General features: G+C 40.5%; 2 protein-coding genes across 2 annotated transcripts in view; both read right to left on the bottom strand.

Moving 5' to 3' along the window:
• Positions 1–1,692, bottom strand: part of dnah7 (dynein, axonemal, heavy chain 7) — a 55,479-nt gene extending 53,787 nt beyond the window's left edge. The window contains exons 1-3 of the mRNA XM_079506725.1: positions 1,571–1,692; positions 1,388–1,453; positions 767–860 (exon numbers count right to left, since the gene is read on the bottom strand). Of these exons, the coding sequence (XP_079362851.1) occupies positions 767–860; positions 1,388–1,453; positions 1,571–1,582 (172 nt within the window). The 5' untranslated portion in view covers positions 1,583–1,692. The remainder of the gene's footprint in view (positions 1–766; positions 861–1,387; positions 1,454–1,570) is intronic.
• Positions 1,693–2,904: 1,212 nt separating this feature from the next.
• esyt3 (extended synaptotagmin-like protein 3) lies at positions 2,905–20,376 on the bottom strand. The gene is made up of 23 exons (XM_079504972.1): positions 19,728–20,376; positions 18,341–18,382; positions 16,864–16,998; positions 16,489–16,565; positions 16,163–16,232; positions 15,233–15,322; positions 15,071–15,126; positions 14,642–14,762; positions 14,335–14,511; positions 13,231–13,313; positions 12,877–12,925; positions 12,526–12,615; positions 11,905–11,967; positions 11,744–11,803; positions 9,581–9,652; positions 9,229–9,315; positions 8,770–8,919; positions 7,695–8,071; positions 7,333–7,431; positions 7,004–7,135; positions 5,874–5,979; positions 5,385–5,434; positions 2,905–4,451 (listed from the first exon to the last, which is right to left on the bottom strand). The coding sequence occupies exons 1-23, from the start codon at positions 20,142–20,144 to the stop codon at positions 4,412–4,414; spliced, it is 2,643 nt and encodes an 880-aa protein (XP_079361098.1). The 5' UTR covers positions 20,145–20,376; the 3' UTR covers positions 2,905–4,411.
• Between the last annotated feature and the right edge of the window lie 156 nt (positions 20,377–20,532).

Below are 20,532 nucleotides of genomic sequence, written 5' to 3'. Positions count from 1 at the left end.
GATTGTTTAGGCATTTAGCAGACGCTCTTAATCCAGAGCGATTTACATTAAGCAAGAACAAAAAGCATGGGAATACATCACATATATAAAAAGCATTTATCAAGAAACATGCGTAAGCTAAGAACGTAACTAGAACATATCTATATATAATGACACTATACATATAAGCTATACATATATATTATACTATGCTGTACTGTTATTGTGCTGTCTACATGACATGCTATAAGTCTGTTTCAAGTGCTATCTAAGTCTAAAAAGTGCTGTCTAAGGGGGTAGGGTAAGTGCTATGGGCCATGGTGGAGTCTGAAAAGGTGGGTTTTCAAACTACGGCGGAAGATCGGGAGTGATGCTGCAGTTCTGATTGCAACGGGAAGTGCATTCCACAGTTTTGGGGCCAGAAGGGAGAAGAGTTTGGGACGTGTGGAGCGTTGTCCCGGCGTTTTTAGTGAGGGTACTTCCAGCTTCCCTGCGTTGGCTGATCTGAGTGCGCGGGAGGGTTTGTAGGGTTCAATCATGCTTGCAAGATATGGGGGAGCCATACCTTTGTCATGTGACAAAGACTGGTTGACAATGCCAATAAAGTTGCAGTTGCCTCTCCATTGGAAGAGGACATAATGGAAATTAGCTTTAATTTTTCGAAATACTTCAGTATGTGGGTATCTGACAATAATCTTTTTTCTTCTTTTCTTTTGAAAGATATATAATGTTTTCAAATGTTTGAATAATTAGTTTGATGCTGGACTGCATGGAGAATTGTACTTACTAGGTCTTTCCACAGCTGCTCCAAATCTACCTGCAGGGTCCAACTTGACAGGAGACTGCAGTAGAAATGCAGTTGAGGTTTCCTGGAACTTGGGCTTAAGAAGATACAGATACAAACTGACTTGAGGAGGTGGTCTATGTAGTAGCCTATTAGTACCAGTTGATTAAAGTGATACTTTCTGGTTAAAACATGTTTGTTATTTAGTTAAAGCTCTATATTCTGATACAAATCACTATAATGTTATATTCAATAACAGCTAGGGATCTCTCAATTTTTACATCTTTAATAAACAGAAAGCACATTTGCAGGTGGGACACTAATTTGAGACCCATTTATCAGCTTCAATAGTGTTGAGCTAATTTAATTAATTCTTTGTTTAATAACTCCCAAATTTGTATCCTGACCTTCAGGTCAGGATACAAATTTGTTCTGTTTTTGTTCAAACACTCTAGAAATGATTGTGTAGACTGTAGAATGTAGAACCCTTCAGTCTTTCTTGGGACAAATATGATTATATCTCGTTTCCTTAGAAAGTGTTAATTGCTATATGCAAGACAAGTAGGCCTACATGCTACTGCATGCATGCACAATAAAAACAATGACATGTATTTGTATTTCTACCTGTGGAAGCTGTGGAAAGAAGAGCGCTGAATTGTCAGGAACCTTGGGTAATTTATAGGGTGGATTCTGCGGGGGGAGAGATACAGTATAGGACAGTGTTGCTTTTAAGAGAATAGAGAAACAAAGCTTTGGGCTATCAATCTTGGTCACAGTTGAATTAGGCTATATGCTGTCAAAACGTACCCTTTTCTCCATAGCTGTATATGTTGGTCAAGTTAACGTTTAAAGGTTGCTAATATTAACGTTAGCAACATGCTTTCATTTCAAGTTGGCAGTTTTCTCGCACTTTAATAATAGCCCGCTTCTGCCTTCCTCTTCTTTAGTGGAATGACCTTACCGTACGGAATCCATACATGAAGTAGGCTAGTGTTTACGTGAATTCCACTGTTGTCTTTTCTTAAAAATAAAAACTATTAAGTAAGCTGGTAAGGTTGTCTGTTAAACGTTTTTGTTTCAGGAAACCGGCGTGCCGTTGCTAAGGCTGTTTCCAGGGAAGCGACAGCTACCTCCACACACCACCACCACCACCTCCTCCAGTCCAGTCAGATTCCTTTGGATAGAATAGACTGTAGACATCGTTGCGCCATTGACAGCCGCACTGCTTTCTTTAAACTTAAAATGTATATAAACTCAAACTGCTCCATTTAAGCAGTTTGGGGGAGGTATGGCTACTGTGAGTCTGTGAATAAAAACAAAGCGCAGTTGTCCCTTTTTAAGACGAAACATATGCATCAGACATGTCCCACGATTTAAAATGACTTGCGGTCCAAGTCCTAGGGGTGGCGCCAAAAGCACAATATTCCTACCAACACACACACAAAACGTGTTGGCTGTTGATTCAAACATTTTAGTTCATTGTCTCCAGTCTCCACCAATGAAATGAAATGAAATGAAATCTATATTTACCCAGGGTATCTGGGCTAAGCTCAAGAACTTGTTTCCAGCCAGGCCCTGCTCATAGAACACATTTCATTGTAGTGGTTGATGCCTTGTTCAAGGGCATTTCAGCGGTGGTAATTTTAACGTGTCGGACGGCTGGTTCGAACTGGGAACCTTCCGGTATCTAGACCGCGCCGCTATCCGTTCGGCCACCGCTGCCACAAAGGCCGAAGGCATGGTGAGAGAGTATGTTTTGCACTCCGTCCGTCCGTCCGTTTGTGGGTTTGTGTGTGTTCGTCCGTCTGTGGACAGCTAAATCTCCGGCATCGCAGACATACTCTGCACACACATAGCCTGGATCCAGCCCAAAGATCCCGCCCACTCTCTGAGTGGACTCCGTATCAAGAAAGCTAGTCTGATAATCAGGCTAGCACACACACTCCCTGAATGCCACAGCTGAACCTCTGCCCCAAGGTTTTCACATTGGCCTCTTTAGCGCCACCAGGAGGCCGCTTTGTGCAAAACTATTTTTTGGACAGTAGCAGATTTTGTCCAAACATTACGCAAATTGGTACACGACCCATTCAATGAAACGGGCCTTTCAGATTTATTTATTTTTGTATTGACCTGTACTTTCGTTGAAATGTAGGCTACCCATTCTATATACTGTGAATACCATTTTCAATCAATCAATCAATCAATACATTATAAGGTGACGTTGGACAAGTTTATTTTGCCAACGGTTTATTAAGAACATATTTTTTTACAGAACAGATACAATAACAGCATTTTTTTCCAAAGAGTCCTTTAGTCCTTTAACAAAATGTCTTTTTAGCAATCGCCAGAAGAAAAAATACAATAATTGCCTATTTAGCAAAGATACAGTACTGTGGCGCAGCATCATGCCATAAAGTATGTAACAAGTGATTGTAGTTAACAGTTGAGATGATCACACAAAATGACTTAAAAAAAAGGTAAAAAAGGTTTACAACAAAATGAATTGTGTAAACACCAGTAAATGACTAACGCTTAAGATCAGAAGGTTCCAATTCTTATTCCAAGTGGTCTGATGATGACTTTGATGATGGCTTCCGAACCATCTCTCCATCAACAAGCACCCACCACTTTAAATCCAACTGTTTCAGTAGAAACACTCGACTGCCTAAAAGTGATGATGATGTCATTGCTGTAATGTATTGCCTTGATAAATATGTATTTAAAATAAGTAAATAAAGTATGAATAATTATGTACAAACTTGCAAGTAAAACCCAAGTTCAAAAATAATTGTACTGTACAATTATCCGTCCGTCCGTCCGTCCGTGGACAAAATCAATCTTTAAAAAAGATAAATATGACCGTGTCATACTGTAACAGACAGTTTTTAAATTGACTTTTTTCAAATATAACATTCCTTTTTCTATGATTCTTAGCAATATGGTATTGTCAACTTCCTTCTGAAGGCATTGGCAGTGCACTGTGGTACATCATAGAATCCTCAATTTTTACAGTGCATAAGTGAGGACAGTGAATATAAAAGCATAAAAAGACCTCATTACACAGAATACACAAGCATTCTTTTTTTGAGTAGTTGCACAAAACACCAAATCAGAATAACCAAAATACTCCGTGGACGTTCCCGCATAACTTCCAGGTACGATGATGTCACGCGCATACCCTCTATTGGGATTCTTGAGCCAGGAAGGAGCAGTCAACATAGAGAGTTGTTTAAAAACTGGTGCTGACAAATGTAATCCTACGGTTCTATACCTTTTCTAACGTTAACCCATTTAGACCTGACGTCGAAATTTTAAAAAAATAAAATATTTTCTGAAAAAAAACATGTTTCTATGTCAGTTGTTCTCAAACATATTCATGTCAAGAAACCCCAAATATATATGACATTTTTCAATAGCTAAAGCATAACATAATGCTAACACCAAAAGGGGTTCCCGCCCAAAGCAATTAAGACAATGTGCACTTTGTCTAATGACCATTTCCACCCCGTGTATTTGTTCAGTGATAAGTCACTTATTTAGTATCGCTTTTGCACAAACTAACCCCATTGGCTTGCATTTTGCTGCATTGAGACTGGGAAGCAAATCCTTTATACTGCTGAGAGCAGATATGCTGCCGTGCTCCTTCCTCTAGTTTGACTTCTTCAGCTCCGGTAGTGTGAGCTCATACCTTTAGAAGAGAAAGAGGTGATATTGATATTGACATTTGACAGCCCTAACCACTTTTACACTGTCATTATAGATGCGTCTATCCTTACCCCTTATCCCTAAACTTATTTGCCATTTTTTACTATTTTGAAAAACATATTAAAATTGTTCAAAAAGCCGATCTACAAGCTCACAACGTGTCGATGTAGATCGGCTAGTTGAACTATTTTAAAAATGTTTTTCAAGATAGTAAAATATGGCAAAGAAGTTTAGGGATAAAAGCGCCCAAGATAGGGCATAAGTAGTTAAACAACATACAGTAACACAAGTTTCCTTTTATATTTTTGATTCATTGTTGTACTGACAAATGTTTCTTAGGATCTAATTTTAGGATCCTGGAAACCTCCATGGAGTTCCAGATGGGTTTACCATATACTGTAGGGAAGATGAATGCCAGTACAATTACAATTACAGTATTTGAAAAGTCAATGTAGTATGTTACATTTCGGCCAATAACAACTTCTTACTAGTATCCTAATTACGTACGATGATGCTGAAAACTTTGATGATCTGGTACTACATACATGCACACACTTTTACATGCTTTATCCAGATAGCAGGCAAATCCAGTTTGTTTCTCAAATACAATCTTTAGGACTGACTGACTGACTGACTGACTGTCCATGTCCACACTGTAATTTGCAAGTGATCAGATTGGATATGTGTTTTCAGACATTGTTGACTTATCTGCAGTAGTTGCTATGGAAACATGGTAACAACACAGAGGTGTGAGTAAGCCTACCTACAAAGCAGCTAAGAATGGAGATCGGTCATCTCGCCCATCAAGTCATGCCATATTACTCTCTAGTTGTGGTGCAGAACTCATTCACAGACTTACAGATAATCTTGCTAAATCTTTAAAGAATCTGGGGAAATAAAAAAAAAGTCTCCTTACCACTGTGTGAAGCCTTTCTCCAGATCCAGCTGGGAAAGATCTATCAGTACCTGTGGATAGAAAGAAATCTGCTACTGTGACTGAAAAATGCATGAAGCAAATAAAGAATAAAACTAGAAAGGTGCAAATCTGTAAAATTGCAAGTGTGGTTGCTGATGATGTATAATGACGTATTGACCCACAAGTCGGGCAATTACTATAGTACCAGACTAAATAAAATAAGAAAAATAAATTATTTTCCAACATGTCAATAAATACTAAACATGTCTAGGCATTCACGCACGCACGTACGTAATGTAAACTATCTATATAGTTCCTATATAGTTCCTATATGCTTCCCCCTGGGAAGCATTCTTTTTCTTTTTTTCTTTAGTCTGGTGCCAGACTATAGTAATTGCCCGACTTGTGGGTCAATACTCAATACCTCATTATACATCATCAGCAACCACACTTGCAATTTGCGCACACACACACACACACACACTCAACCTGGCCAATCTCCTTCCTCTCTCGTGTGTGGAACATCCTGTTGTTTTTCACTGATGCGTCCACCTTTCTGGTGGCAGCTTCTTGAAGGGACACATCAAATTCAAACCTGTGGGGAAACGGGTTTGGGAAAAGAAATGGAGGAATGAAATGCAAAACCCCCAGCTCCTCAGTATCCAGCAATAATCCTTGTTTAGTTTATGTTTCTGTTTATGGTGGCGTCTTGTTCTTGTAATAGTGCCTGCTCATCAATTTGACGAAGCTCTTCATCCGTATATTCTGGTTCAAACATATACGGCGCAGCACGATATTCAAAGCCTTCTGAAATATCAAAGTCTTCAAAGTATTCCGCCATTGATCTTTGAAGGAATAGGCCAAAACAAAGGCTGTTATAATGCAAAATACGTCCGTATAGTGAAATAAAAGTCACTAAATACAGCAAAAAAAGAGGGGAAGGACACGATGCGTAATAAAAGCTTATAAAAACGAGTAAAAACGACTTTGTCTGCTAAAATGTGTAAAAACAAGAGTCCATGAAGTTTGCGTACAATGCATAAAGTGAATGAGCTCACATGAGACAGGCGCCAGGCGCGTAGCGTGGATTAAATGATTGACTGGGCAAATTAGCATCGCGGGGAGGGGGTAGCGCATCTCCAGCCGATAGGTGTGAACGGTTTTGCCGACGTGCTAACGGGGGACCATTTAAAACAAAGGCGGCTTGCATGCTGTGGTTTTCTACTAACAGAAAAGGGCTGCCAAGTGCATCTTTTGTTGTTTTTCCACCCCCTCTCTTCGAAATTAGACTGGGCAAGCTCTAAACTGACTGGGCCACGGCCCACGTGGCCCAATGGACCCTACGCCGGTGACAGGCGCTCCAGCTAAACTCATAGAAAAAAAGCAACAAGCCACGCGAGACGAGAGTTCCAGACAAGACAAAAACAACACAACGGCAACACATGTGTGACAAAAACAGTGTGAACTAACAGCACACATTCAAAGTTACTTAAAAAAAGAATAAGTTTGATTTGATTTTACAGAAATGCACATTCATTTCTCATATCTTCAGTAGACTTGAGTTTGTCTCAGGTAAAATTACCCATGAACAAATAGTGAGCAGCATGTATTTGACTTACTTTTCATTGAAGACTGGATTGACTGTCCTCCTCTTGACCTGGGTCTTCAAGCGGTTTCTCCAGGTCTGGTCAGGGAGCAGGTAGAGACGAACGTAAGAATCTGTGCCATTCTCACTCCAGGGAAACAGATTCCTGTAGGAACAAGACTAGGTCTAATTATATGGACTGGATCATTTTAAATATGCACGATGAGTGCATGAGAAAGCATCCAGTCAACACTAGTGTCAACTTGTACAAATATACACAACACAACACAATATATATATATATATATATATATATATACACACACACACACACAACAGGTGAGTGTGTTGTTTCTGGATTACCTGCAGGAGTTGACCAAGACGATGAGCTTTTTCCTCAAGACAGCGTAGCGTACGGTCAACTGGATCTCCCCAAAAGACCCTTGATGGTTCATAATGGCCCTTCAATTTTCAAAACAAAAAAATGTTCTCACTTGAGTGTCCAAACTCCAAAGTTACCAGACAATGGCATAGACAAACGATATAAGGTTTGGTTGTGAAACACGCACACACACACACACACACACACAAGATCAAGAACCTTCTCTTCTCTGTGTCCACTTATCTGTTACCTCTCTATCCTCTCACAAAAAAGAGAGAATGGGAATCCTCTCAGATCGTACAAAGCAGGTCTTGAAAGGCCAGCAAAAGAGCAACAGACTCACTCTGGATAGGGATGTCCTTCCGAAAGGTCCAAGCGGGATGAGGCGATGGAGTTCTCCGACAGCAGGCTGTGGGAGTCGTACCGCCGCATGCGCGGCGTGGCCGGAGCTGTTCGATACCCGTTGGAGGCCGCAAAGGAATCATGGCGACGGGAAACATAGTTGCTCTGAAGGCCGCTGGTGGAATCAGCCATCGGAGATGGAGACAGAGAGGCTTTGGCAGGAATAGCAGAGGTGGAAGGAGGAGGAGAGGAGGGAGAAGACAGGGGAGGAGTAGTGGGGGAGGTGTTGGCACCTGGGTTGGCCTCCACCACATGTGACTTCGGCGGTGGAGGAGGATCAAGGATGATTTTGGGTGGCGGCTTCTCAAGGGTTAGAATCTAGGTTGGGATTGAGGACATGGCTACTGTCAATGACAGAAACATTTTGTAGTGCTAATGCTATATGACAAATCACACCCGTGTGAGGTGAGGAGCGCTCTTATCATCATACATCATCTCATTCCAGCCAATCACAATTTGCGTCCTCACCTTTGTCTTCAATGTTTGTGTTACACAACACTCAAAGCTGACCATTCATTGTCAATGGCATTCAATGTTTGTGTTTACACAAACCCTCAAAGCTGGACAGGGGAGGCTAGCGCCCCTCAAAAATGGGAACTGATTAACCTCTTTTCAGTATTCCACAATAAACGCCCTAACCACTATCCCATATTGTCTAGATATTGTCTACTTCGCCATAAACAGTGAACAAGTACAATGCCCCCGCGGGTATCAGTTAAAAAGAACTGTAAGTAAGAGTTAAAGATTTCACATTCACAGAACCTTTCAGAACACCTTTGGCAGCATTTCAGAAACAGAAGACTGCTCTGGCTGTGAATGAATCACTAACAGTATCACAAATATAGGGGTAATGTGAATGTGAGTGTCCCTTTAAGAACAGGTGGCCCAGCAGAACCTCCCAAACATTACAAACTGAGGTCCATGTTATGTTGTGACCATGATGTACTTGGTTTGTTTGTGTATGTAATTGCATCTGTCTATATGAAGTATAGAAATGTATGTAAAAGTGTGTTCACCCTGAGAGAGGCCTTCATCTTGATCTCACTGCTTGCCCCAGAACGTTCCAGCGTGAAGCGCTGATCCAGCACCATGTCTGAAGCCTTGAGGAGACGGTCGAGGGATAAGTTGAGAGTTCCCAGCACTGTCTTCTTCTCATGTTCCTTGACCTGGGGCCAGAGCACACAGCAAATGATGCACAAAATGAAACTCTTTCCTGATGTATGCATGAGAGAATGATTTATTATCAAGAGAATTAATGGAAGTATGTTCTCTTTTCTATCCCTCCTTAGTCCTTAAGATATCATCATGACCTATGGCAATTGTGGTTTCATATATTGCAAATGACTACATTGCAAGCAGAAACCTTAGACGCATTTGGGGGAAAGTAGGTCACACACTGTGTGACCCTGTGTGTCAGAGTCTGACGATAATCTGGAAGAGACATGTCATGAGGCATGCCGGGTTCAGTAGCACACCTTAACACAGAGATGTTGGTTCTTCATGCTGTGCACAAAGAAAGTGAAGCCCTCTTCCCACACTGGGTCTTTAGATGCATATGCAACCTGTAGGAGAAGAGGTTTATTAACAAGCTATACAGTAGAGTACAACTACAAAACAATTGTCTCAGAGAAGATCAGTGAAAATAAAGTACAAAATGCATTAAAGTAAATAAATGCTTCCAAACTACAGCAGGGACAAAAAGGCTAGTGATGAAATACATTTATTTAGACAGATTGCTATGTTTGATGATCTTGCACTTTGTATTGTATGTCACTCTGGATAAGCACATCGGCTAAATCTAAATTGTATTTATGTAGAGATGAGTACCTTGCTTTTTTGGACTTGTTCGTCAATGGAGAATTCCACATACGAGTTAGGATTAGCATGCCTCCTTGTGATCTGAAAATAGAATTCAAGCGAGATTAGATTGATACATTTTTAATACAGAAGGCCAATTCTCTACACAGTAACAAAACTGTAGTCAGAATTTGACACAGAAAACCTTGATGATTTTTAATACAGAAGGCCAATTCTCTACACAGTAACAAAACTGTAGTCAGAATTTGACACAGAAAACCTTGATGAATATAATAAGAGTGAGTGCTATGTCCTGGTACCTGGCACCATGAACATTAGTGTACTATTTAAATATGTAAAGTAGTATTTACATTTGACTTCCCATCTTACAAATTATTAGTATATACATTCATAAACATCCATTTGCTGCTATGGTGCATCCTCCAGGTACTTGGCACAAGGAACCACCAACATGCTGGAATGTTGGGAGTTTGCCTACATGAATGCAATTCCCCTGCAGGAATGCAATTCCCTTTCATTTTGCATGGAGGGAGGCAGCATTCCACTCCTCCTAACACATACCAAAACCAAAACCCCTGGCTGGCACATGTAAAACACATGTCAGGGTTGGCAGAGAGATAAAGAGAGGGATGTTACACAACTCATCCGCAGAAAGCATGCTGGCTGTTTTAACTTTTACTTTAAAAAAAGAAAAACGTCATATCCTAAAAAACAGGTAGGTGGTGTAATAATTAATACTTCTGATTACAGTCTATACATGAAACCATCACATTCACATTCCCCACACCCTGAACACACAGCCATGAAGCGGGGCGTGACTATGTCGCTCCTATGCCACCAAAATGTGTTACACCCAACCAACAGTAGTCTTCTGTGCTGGAAATACATTGGACTAATTTGGACTAAAACTGAGATCTGTGACCACTTCATGTGTAATGTACTGTATGTGGATGTATGTACTGTACTGTATGTGCATAGAGTATATTATAAGTGTGTAAAGATTTCAATTCACATGTTGATTTTGTCTAGTACTCGATACATCTCAAGTGACATGATAATTATGTCTGCTGTTATCTCTGTATGTTTAATCCAACATAAGCATTATGAAGAGGAAACACTGTTTAGACCTCATGATCACAGCATCGGGAGATGAATTCTACTGCGTGTTGGTTGCATTTCCTTTGCAACCATTCTTAGCCAGCAGAGGGCATGACGAGGGAAAGTTCACAGTTCATGTGAGGACATACTGTTGATGTGGGTTGTTTCAGAACATACCCGGGTCAAACAGACGATTAAACCGTTTTATTTTGTATTAATTAGGAAGAACAGTGAAGGTAAGCTGTCGGTTACAGGAATAAGGTTCTCCACTGAACTCAATATATTACTTTGAATGGTGTCACCATTCCCGATATATAATCAGCAGACTGCCCAAAAGACCCTTTCATGTCATTTGAGTTTCTGAAGCTTATGTTCTGCATATTTCTGTGTGCTGTGAAACTCTAACCCTGAATGAATACCAGGTAAAGAAAGCAAAAAACACCAGAAGTAACAACACACCCACAATAACAGGCATTCACCAGACAAACAGGAAATACCAGCTGCATACAAGTATACCTGAATTGAAGCGGCATAATGGCGACACCACAGTGCCATCTGGTCTAGCAGGGGTTTTGAGAGTTATTTAATGCGCACTTGCCAATTGTGTGTGAAATTTGGGATGAGGAGTCAGTTCGCTTCAAAGAGTGATTTGGACTTAGAGCAGGCATTACGTTACATTTTTCCCATGGGAATCTGATATTTTTTGTCATCAACAGACACTCAATACGTTTTTAAAAATATGTTCAAAATACTGCATTATCTGCATACGCAATCGAACCAAACCATAGCTAACAATGCAATACCACATGTGCTGTGTGGAAAATAAACTGCTCCAAGGCACTCAACTGTCATCTGCTGAATGGAAGTAGTATTTAGTCTCGTGGGGTCAGACGTGGCTAGGCCAATATGTGACAAGGCTACACCCATATGGCCCTGCAAGCTAAACTAAAGCTTAGTCCCCAACAGTACCAGTGTCTGTACTGCACGTCACTTCTTATGCATGTGTGAGTTTGTGCATGAGGGGGAGTGTGCAACCTTCCCAATTTATAACAAACTGGTAGACCAAAGTCTTACCTTGGAATCCTTTGAATGTTTCCCATGCTTTTCGTTGTGGAGGAACTCACTGCCATCTTTCTACACAAATAAAAGCATATTATTAGCAGTAATCACACAACAGTCAATGGACAATAACACGTCTCTATTTACAGCAATAAGGTCTTGAAAGACACACTTACTGGAATGTTTGACGCAGTGTCCAAATACACTGCCAGCATTGCACAGGCAAAACCATCGGTAGTCTAGAAGAGTGTTTAGGAAACAGGCATAGATGATTTGCACATCCAGTCAAGTGTGTGAATGCAACCTTAATCCTCAGTCTAGTCGCGAGTGTCGTTAGTACCGTTAGTTTGAGCAACTTGCACCACGCCCCCAGTCACTCACGCCACTTAAGACGGAGCGGTGCCGGCATCACATTCAAGTAACTCCCACAACCTTGGAGGTCGAGTTTAGGAATAAGGTTAGGTTTAGGCATACTTTTACTGAGGTTAAAGTTAGGAATAAGGTTGGGTTTAGGCATAATCTTACTGAGGTTAGGAATAAGATTAGCTTTAGGCATAACTTTACATAGTTGCAAAAAACTTACAAGAAGGCAGATCTGTCAATCACAGCGACTACTGGCCAATCACAGCACGCCCTTAACAGGTCTTGCTCAAACTAGCGGTACTAACACTACTCGCAGTCCAGTCTGATCCCCAACACTGCTCAGAGCAGAGAACAGGGACTCAGATTAAGAAGACAGGCCATAATGGTGTGAATGTGAAGTTTGATCAGAGAATCATGAGGGAAAATGACATTACCTCCTTCAACAGGCTTTGGTCTGTCTGCAGGGAGAGCCACTGGAGTTTCAGATGGACCTCGCCACTCTGGACCCCTTCCAGACAGAACCACTGCAGAAGGAATATCCATTTATGATATACAAAAAGAGAGCCAATAGTGTTCTGGTTATTATTTTAACCCATTTAGACCCGACGTTGAAATTTAAAAAATGTCTTCTAACATATTCAAAGATTTGCACTACATTTTCACGATTTTTCAAAAATAGCAGACCTACAAGATCTGCTATTTTTCAATAGCTAAAGTATAACATAATGCTATAAACGCCAAAAGGGGTTCCCGCCCAAAATGGGTTAAGAATACTGTAGCTTCACCTGGTCAATTTCTTTGTCTCGCTTCACTTCTCCAACGTCCAGGTGATACCTGTTGAGTAAGCCCATTCATAATGACAGTTACTACCAAATACAGGAGGGGTTTTCTACATAATGACAATGGAATTTAGATATAGGTTGTCACTTGTCAGTGACAGAAAGGTGTGTTAAATTGATTTCTGATGCTCAATTTATTTCAAACTGCAAGCTGTTTTCAAATAGTTAAATATATTTGTGAGATTACACTACACATTTCAACAGAATGCATGCAGCATCTTAAGACTGCAACAAACACAATTATGCATATACATAAATGGGTGTTGATGCACCCATGTACACATTAGGAGGTTTCCTTACCTCCCAAGGAAGTCATCTTTGTCTGTGTCCTCGTCAAAGAGCTCCATCTCCAGCAATTGGCCTGGGGCCTCGTGGACCACAAACTACACACATAATAGAAGTTGTTGGTGGATAGGATGGTTTACATAGTGTAACAAGCAGAGTCCAGAATCAGCACTCTGTGTATTTTATATTATCATTAATTCTTACATACCTCAACATTTGAAAATGTGGGATATGGGGTTTTAATAATTTGACAGGTCGCATATTGTAAAGGCATGCATGGGGTGTCTCTAAAACAATGATGATGATACTAATGATGTTTAGAATTACAGCACACACCATACAGTGGCAATGGCTCAGGAGGTAGAGTGGCCGTTTGTTCCCTGGCTTTTTATCAAAGTGTCCTTGAGCAAGACACTGACTGAACCCTTCATTTCTCCAGATGAGGGTGTGTGAATGTGAACAAATACATTTAAGTTTTTGGATAAAGGCAATATACGGTAGATATGCAGTGTATTGGGAAATTAGTCAAATTACTAATATCATTATTTATTTAATTTACTAAAGCCTTTCATGCTGCCATTTGTTATGCTGTATTATGGCAACTCTACTTAGGGTGTGAGTAAACACCTAGCCCTGAAGGCCTGTCTTTGAATCAGCCGCGAAGCCTTTGATCAAGATCATTTTCAAAGAACTGTAAATGACTCAATCATTTACTCTACTCCATCTTGCTCCAGCAATTGGAGGGTATTATTGAGTCATGTGACCCTTTGGTGTCTTTGTCATGGCAACCCTGGCACTGGCTTGGGAGAGAAACGTATACTGTAACTGTAAGGAAGACACTGGGAAAAGATATGGAAAACTAATTTTTGGAGAGCTTGGAGGGACAGCACGGGCACGGTAAGAGAAGAACAGAGAGTTAGAGAAGAACAGAGAGTTAGCTCAGGGTGCAGGCCGTCCTGGGCTTTGTGGAAAGACCATTTGAAATGCTTGTTGTTTTTGATGCTGTTGTATTCAACAAATGAAACATAATCGTCGTCAGCTTCACCTCGACAGGATGTAAATATATGGCCATTATATCTTAAAGAATACCAGGGTAGGTTTGTTCCTTTGACATTATACCTCGTACACTTCATTCCAGTGTGGGTGCAGGTTCTCTTTGACCGTCTTGCTTTTGAACTGTTTGTTGCTGCATGTGACGACTGCATAAGGATCAGACTTTCCCTTTACCAAGCCCATCATGTATGTATCCTTGGCCATCAGGTCCCTGGCCTCCAGTAGATGGACTCTCAACACTCCCTGGGAACAGAGGCACAAAGTACAGTACATTAATCAAAATGAACATGCACCCCATGAAACAAAACTATAACAATTCAAAATAAAACCTGTTAAAAATTCATTTAGGCAGCAGTTGGGTTGTGTTACTTACGCGAGGCAATGGGAACCTCATCTGGTCCACTTTGACCTGGTCTATAAGGGGGATACACATGCGGTTGGGCAGCACCATCATAGATGCAATGATGTCCATGATGGTGCTTTCAGAGAGTTGACTGGCAGGGGACAGATTGGGTCAAAAAGGTCATTAATAGCAGAACGTAGAGACCATGAGACCAACATACATCCTGTTTTTAAGGCATAGCACTTTTTAAGGAATTTCTTAGATTTGTTTGTTTGTTTTCAAATTAATAGAATTATTTAAAAAAAAGTTTTAAAATATAAATTATATTATATATATATTTAAATATACAGTAGGAAAACAATATGGGATTTTTACTCGAACCGTGACCCATAAGAATTTGTGCGTGACCCACAGTGGGTTGGGACCCACTAAATAATAATGGTTTCAATGATAGCAAACCTGAAAGGGGGAGTGTCTAGGAGGTTGGTCATGCCTGTCCAGTTGATCTGCATGGTCTGGAAAATAATTCAGTCACCTTTTAATTAAGCTAAATGAATACAGTAACAGTACCATTCTTAACAACACTGAATGATTATAGGAATACAATGCATGCAAACTCACTGGACGACGAATGAAAAAGAATGTGACTCCTCCCACCAGAGGGGCTTCACCAATGAGAGGCTCCAGAATGACCCTCAGCATCCCTTGAAACTGGAAGCATTTAGAAGTTTCATTTTGTGACTCAATGACTCTTAAATCCAAACCACACCAATGGGTCACCATGCAACTCCTTGCAACAAAACGGTTGCGAGTAGACGCATGTAGTATTACTTGGGTCGACATGCACCGGAACAACAGGACATATCACACCGCTGGGACGAATGCTAAAACCGGTTTGTTGCGTCTCAACCCATTGGTGTGGTTTGGGCTTTAGATCACAACATAATAAATATCATCATCATTATCTCCAATTTGAAATTGTACAAATAGTAAAGTGTTGAAAAACTAACAGATTTTTATCAAGTTCATATTCTATATAAGCGTAGATCAGGTAAGTACTGCACAAATTGAATACAGTAGAGTTACCATCTTTAATGAGACATGCTCAGATATTCATACATATTCCACTTGTGGTCCAATTCCATGAAGAGAAGAGCTGTATTTTATAGGTCAACTATGGTATAGTCATCCAATGATCCAAGTGATATTTGTAACACCAAAGACTTCATAATACTGTACAATCAAAACATACAACATATTGCTTACATTCCAGATTGATAGTGCCCTTTATGATTTTAAATCTGTTGTATCCCTGTTGGTATCTCTTTTTATGAGACTTTACTTTTGTAAGATGTTTTTCTCTTCTTCTTTTTTGTGATACACTGTGAATATAATATGTTGATAATGTATAATGTCTTGGACTATCTGACATTAAGGCATCAGCTAATGAAGAACTGTATAAATAAACAAATACATTACAAGGGAAAGGTAGCTTCTAGCAATAAACTAAAGCAACTCAGCCGCTAACAGACAGAAAAATAAGATGTCCACCTGAAGACCTTTGACCCCAGCTGTGATTGGTGGCTTCACTTCCGTGTCAATGTCTACATCACCATCATAACTGCAAAGAAAATAAAGTAATCTTTATTAAGCATCATATGTCTGTACAAACAAACAAGCATTTGTGACAGTATGTCTAGTAGTCGTATTCAGATAAATATTTCATTCCGACCTAGAGGCTGGAACGCCTGGAAGTATTGATGGATTTGACACGGAAGACATCAAGAGATACAATTGACACCGATGACAACAATGACATTAAAACACATTGTGTCCACCAGCAGATATTACCTTTAATGCTGTCACGTGTTACTCACCATATATGTATGTCCAGAATCACCTCACGTTTATCCACTTCATCAGTGAACACTTTCATCCCAGTTATTCTGAGAGGCTGAAATGAGGAAGACATCTTATAAATACTTAGGATACAAAAACTATGCACATCATTACTACTGTAGAGTAATCATGTGATTCACAAGGTGGGAGTTTGTTAGTAGCAATAGTAGGCAAGCATTGTCAGATTATTTTCCTGTTAGAACGGATGTTGGAATGTAAAGCAAAAGAATGGCCTGAAGGGCTCTAACAGCAGGTACTGCAGGCTCTGACTGCTGGTACTATACATAAATAAACAAACAAACACATTTTGAACGTATATCGCAAAACAAAACTCATTTGAGATGCCAACTCACAATGTGTCCAAAATGAACCTTGGTGAAGGTGAACGTTTTAAGAGCAGGGCTAGACAGTCTGATGGCTGGCTGGATCTTTTCTTTAAGGAGCTTCTCCATAAACATTCCAAAGAAGGGCCAAGCCTGCTCCACCACCTGGCAACACAGTATCAAACACAACATGTCATACAGCCTCAATACCTGCGTTACGTTACAGGGTACATGTAATGCCCTTGGTTGCTCATCGCCTTGTGCACCACAAATGGACAATCTACAAGCTAAAACTACAAACTAAATATAAATCAGGCTTAAGAGTCTTAAGACTAAATATTTGCTCCTATTGTACATCTGCACATTCTGCAGTGAGTATCAGTGTGACAATGTGGGCATATAAGGACACTTTAACTATTAACTTTAAGTATCTCGATTCTGTGGGGAACAATCACCAAAAATAGCAGAACTACAAGCTCACAACATCACGTTGCGATGCGTTGTGAGCTTGCAGATTGGCTATTTTCAGGTATATTTGGTGTAGAGACGCTACACTAGAGTCTAGTAGAGGGACAAAAGAACATACCAAATACAGAGCAGACCCTGGTCAAGTTTAGGTAGGCTATAGGGTTTAAGTTGAACATGTGTCAGGTTGGTATAATGACCTTTCTAAAAGAATTGGCATTGTCAATTAACATATTATTCTGTATAACAAATCCCAAACATATTACAGCTAATAAAAATAAAAACATTGATGGTAGAGGGTAGGTACCATAAAATATTTGCATTTGTGTAAACATTACAGATATCATGGATAGTAGGACTATACACTATACAGAAGTTTCCTCTGCAGTTGAGCGTCCTTCAACAACTGAGCCTGGCTGGATAATCCTTCAATTACAAAATTGAAATAGTATAATCCCCGCATTTTCAACACTTGGGTGTTCATAACCCAACACGTGGGTTATTAATTATCACGGCCACACAGCCAACTCAAGGTACGGCCACGGAGCCGACTTGGGGACCCAACACAAGAGGCGGTCACGGCCACACAGCCAACTCAAGGTACGGCCACGGAGCCGACTTGGGGACCCAACGCAGCTCCTCCAAGGAAAACAAACAAATTAACGGAGCTGAACGTGAATCCCCCCCACCACCCACCCCTTTTTTTCCCTCACTGTATATATTTCTTTTCCCTTTTTACCTCCTTTATGATGAATTCCTGTTCTGTCCTTTGTCTATATAGAAGTGTCTATTTGTACGTCTCTAAATGTTTTTGATGATTTGAACATGGTGGACCCTATTGGAAACAAGTGTAATGCTTAATTGGGTCGTCCACTCACAGTTAACAGACTTTGTATTGAGTTTGTGCTTGAAATGTACTGTAATTCTGCAAACTGTTAATACATTTTTCAATCAATCAAAAACTAAGAGGCAGGAAAAGATTCTGCAAACACCAACTGTAAGAGCATAGAATGAAGTAGGTCAGCTTAATGTGTTACTGTACCTTGTTGAGCCACTGGACTTTCTCAATATCAGGAAAATGGACCTGTGGCAAGCAGGAAGAGACAGATCATAATACAGTACATTACTGTACCTATGCTATGTAAGAGAGGGATTCTTTTTTCCAGGTACTGACTGACAGTGAGGTTACAGTACATGACATGCATCATTGTGAATATGATAGTGATAATTATGATGGTGATGGGATTTGTTTTAAATCAATTACCATACAGTGAGATCTATGATATGTTCCTTAACTATTCCTATGTTCCTAATAATAGTTTTGATCGGTAATTAACAGTTAGTTACAATCACATCCATTATACAAAAGTGACAGTGACTTATCACTACTACAATGGTTATGTAGCCTAGTGAACATACAAATGGAAAGATTGGCAGCATTACAAATGGTATCAAATGAATTAAATTAAATCAACAATTTCAGAAACTTGAAAGGAAAAGAAAATTGGAATCTGTGTTGGAACCGTTACCACCGCGACCCGATTCCAGTAAGCAGTTCAAGATGGATGGATGGGAAAAAATGTAGTGTGCCAGTTATAACAGTAATTGCTATGGAGGGCTTACCTAGGCTTCTCTGGAGTTTTAAAGATGTGGACTGCAACACAATTTGTCCCATCATTTACCAATATGCAGCATCTGATGCAAGTAGCATATTCTTTATGCAATTAGTGTTTGCATAAAAATGTGTCATGGATGAGGAAAGGGAGAGTAATAGTCTGTAAACTACACTGTAGGCTATAGTTTTACTATTAAAATGAAATAATAGAGCTCTCCTTAAAAATAATAATTTAATAATTTTACATGGCTTCCTTTCATGTTAGAAGCCATGGAGGGTTTGGTGCCATTTGTAAATAATAGTGCCATAGTGGTATTTCTTAATTGTAAGTTGATTGATGACATTTAAAAGTTGTGCAAAGAAGACTTAACTAGCTTCAAGAAAGAATATGCAGCCAAATTGATACACAAGACAGCCCTAAAATAGGCAACAGGACATTTGATTAAATTTGCATTTCTCTTTCTCTCAGAGATGATCGTACCGAGGAGGGGAGGGAGAGCGATGCTCTCAGTCAAATGTGTGTGAAACTGTGAAATCTGTGAATCATGTGTGCTTTGGATTGTAAAAATCTAGTCTCGATCTTCTCATGAATCATTCACAAAATAGGCTAGGTGTGGTAACTAGTCTGTGGTTATAGTAAGAGTGTTTAAGACCCGCAAAGTTAGCACGCATCTAGATTCAGCCCAAGTATGATGAGGTGACATAATCCAAACAATATGAGAAACTACGGTGAGAGATTATTTAGTGATTGTAGTCTGAATATCACAAGAAGTGTACTCAATGCATTTTAAAAGCTAAATCCCCCTATACATACCCATGATGCCATTTTCAACGACTTCTTCAACTCCTTGTGGATAACGTCCGTCTCCTTATCCACGAAGTCTATGGCGGTTCCGATTCGGGCGTCTTTCCACTGGCGATTCTTCTTCCACCAGGTGACCATCATCATGCACAGCAGAACCCAGCTGACACTGAGCCCCAGATACCCTGTCAGATACACGGGATAAAACACGAGCACCGCGTTCCCAAGGTACAGCAGGCATTCCATGAGGATCTGATTGACCGCCGACGGGGTCAGCTTATTCCCTTGGAACATGGCAGAGCCGAACCCCCCGAGCCCCCGTCCCTCAACCGGACCACTTGGATCCATGTGTCCGGTGGATGACAGCGGGTCCGAACTGTGTCCAGGTCCAGTGCGCTCCGCCGCCAAAGATGCGTCGCGCCGTCGCATTCCAGAGCTGTTTACTCTCTAGTCTGCTCACAGTCGCTTCGATACAAATGTATCGGAGGATCCTTCCTTGGCTTTAGGCACCGCCGGCGCTAGATTCATAGATTATCTCTTTTCTTGTTTACAAACTATTGCTCCGAATTACAAAAGTTAAGAACACATAGGCCGGCTTCCCTCCTCCATCGTCACTGTTGGATTTCATACTTCCGTGTTGAAAAAATGCAGCAACAACAGCAGCCAGGTAAAGACACTCCCAAAATAAGTCAGCGCACGCAGAGTCAGGCGCACACGCACGCACGCACGCACGCACACACACACACACACACACACACACACACACACACACACACACACACACACACACACACACACACACACACACACACACACA

Source organism: Electrona antarctica (assembly GCF_951216825.1).
Source record: "Electrona antarctica genome assembly, chromosome: 7".
NCBI classification, from domain to species: Eukaryota; Metazoa; Chordata; class Actinopteri; order Myctophiformes; family Myctophidae; genus Electrona; species Electrona antarctica.
Note: the sequence above shows the minus strand (reverse complement) of the source record. Positions and strands in the feature narration are given on the sequence as shown.

Coding starts and splice junctions, on each gene's coding strand:
- esyt3 (XM_079504972.1), bottom strand. CDS start 20,144: ATGCGACGGCGCGACGCATCTTTGGCGGCGGAGCGCACTGGACCTGGA. Junction 12,926..13,230: donor AAAGATGACTTCCTTGGGAG/GTAAGGAAACCT, acceptor CTTACTCAACAG/GTATCACCTGGACGTTGGAG. Junction 7,432..7,694: donor GAAGGACATCCCTATCCAGA/GTGAGTCTGTTG, acceptor TGAAAATTGAAG/GGCCATTATGAACCATCAAG.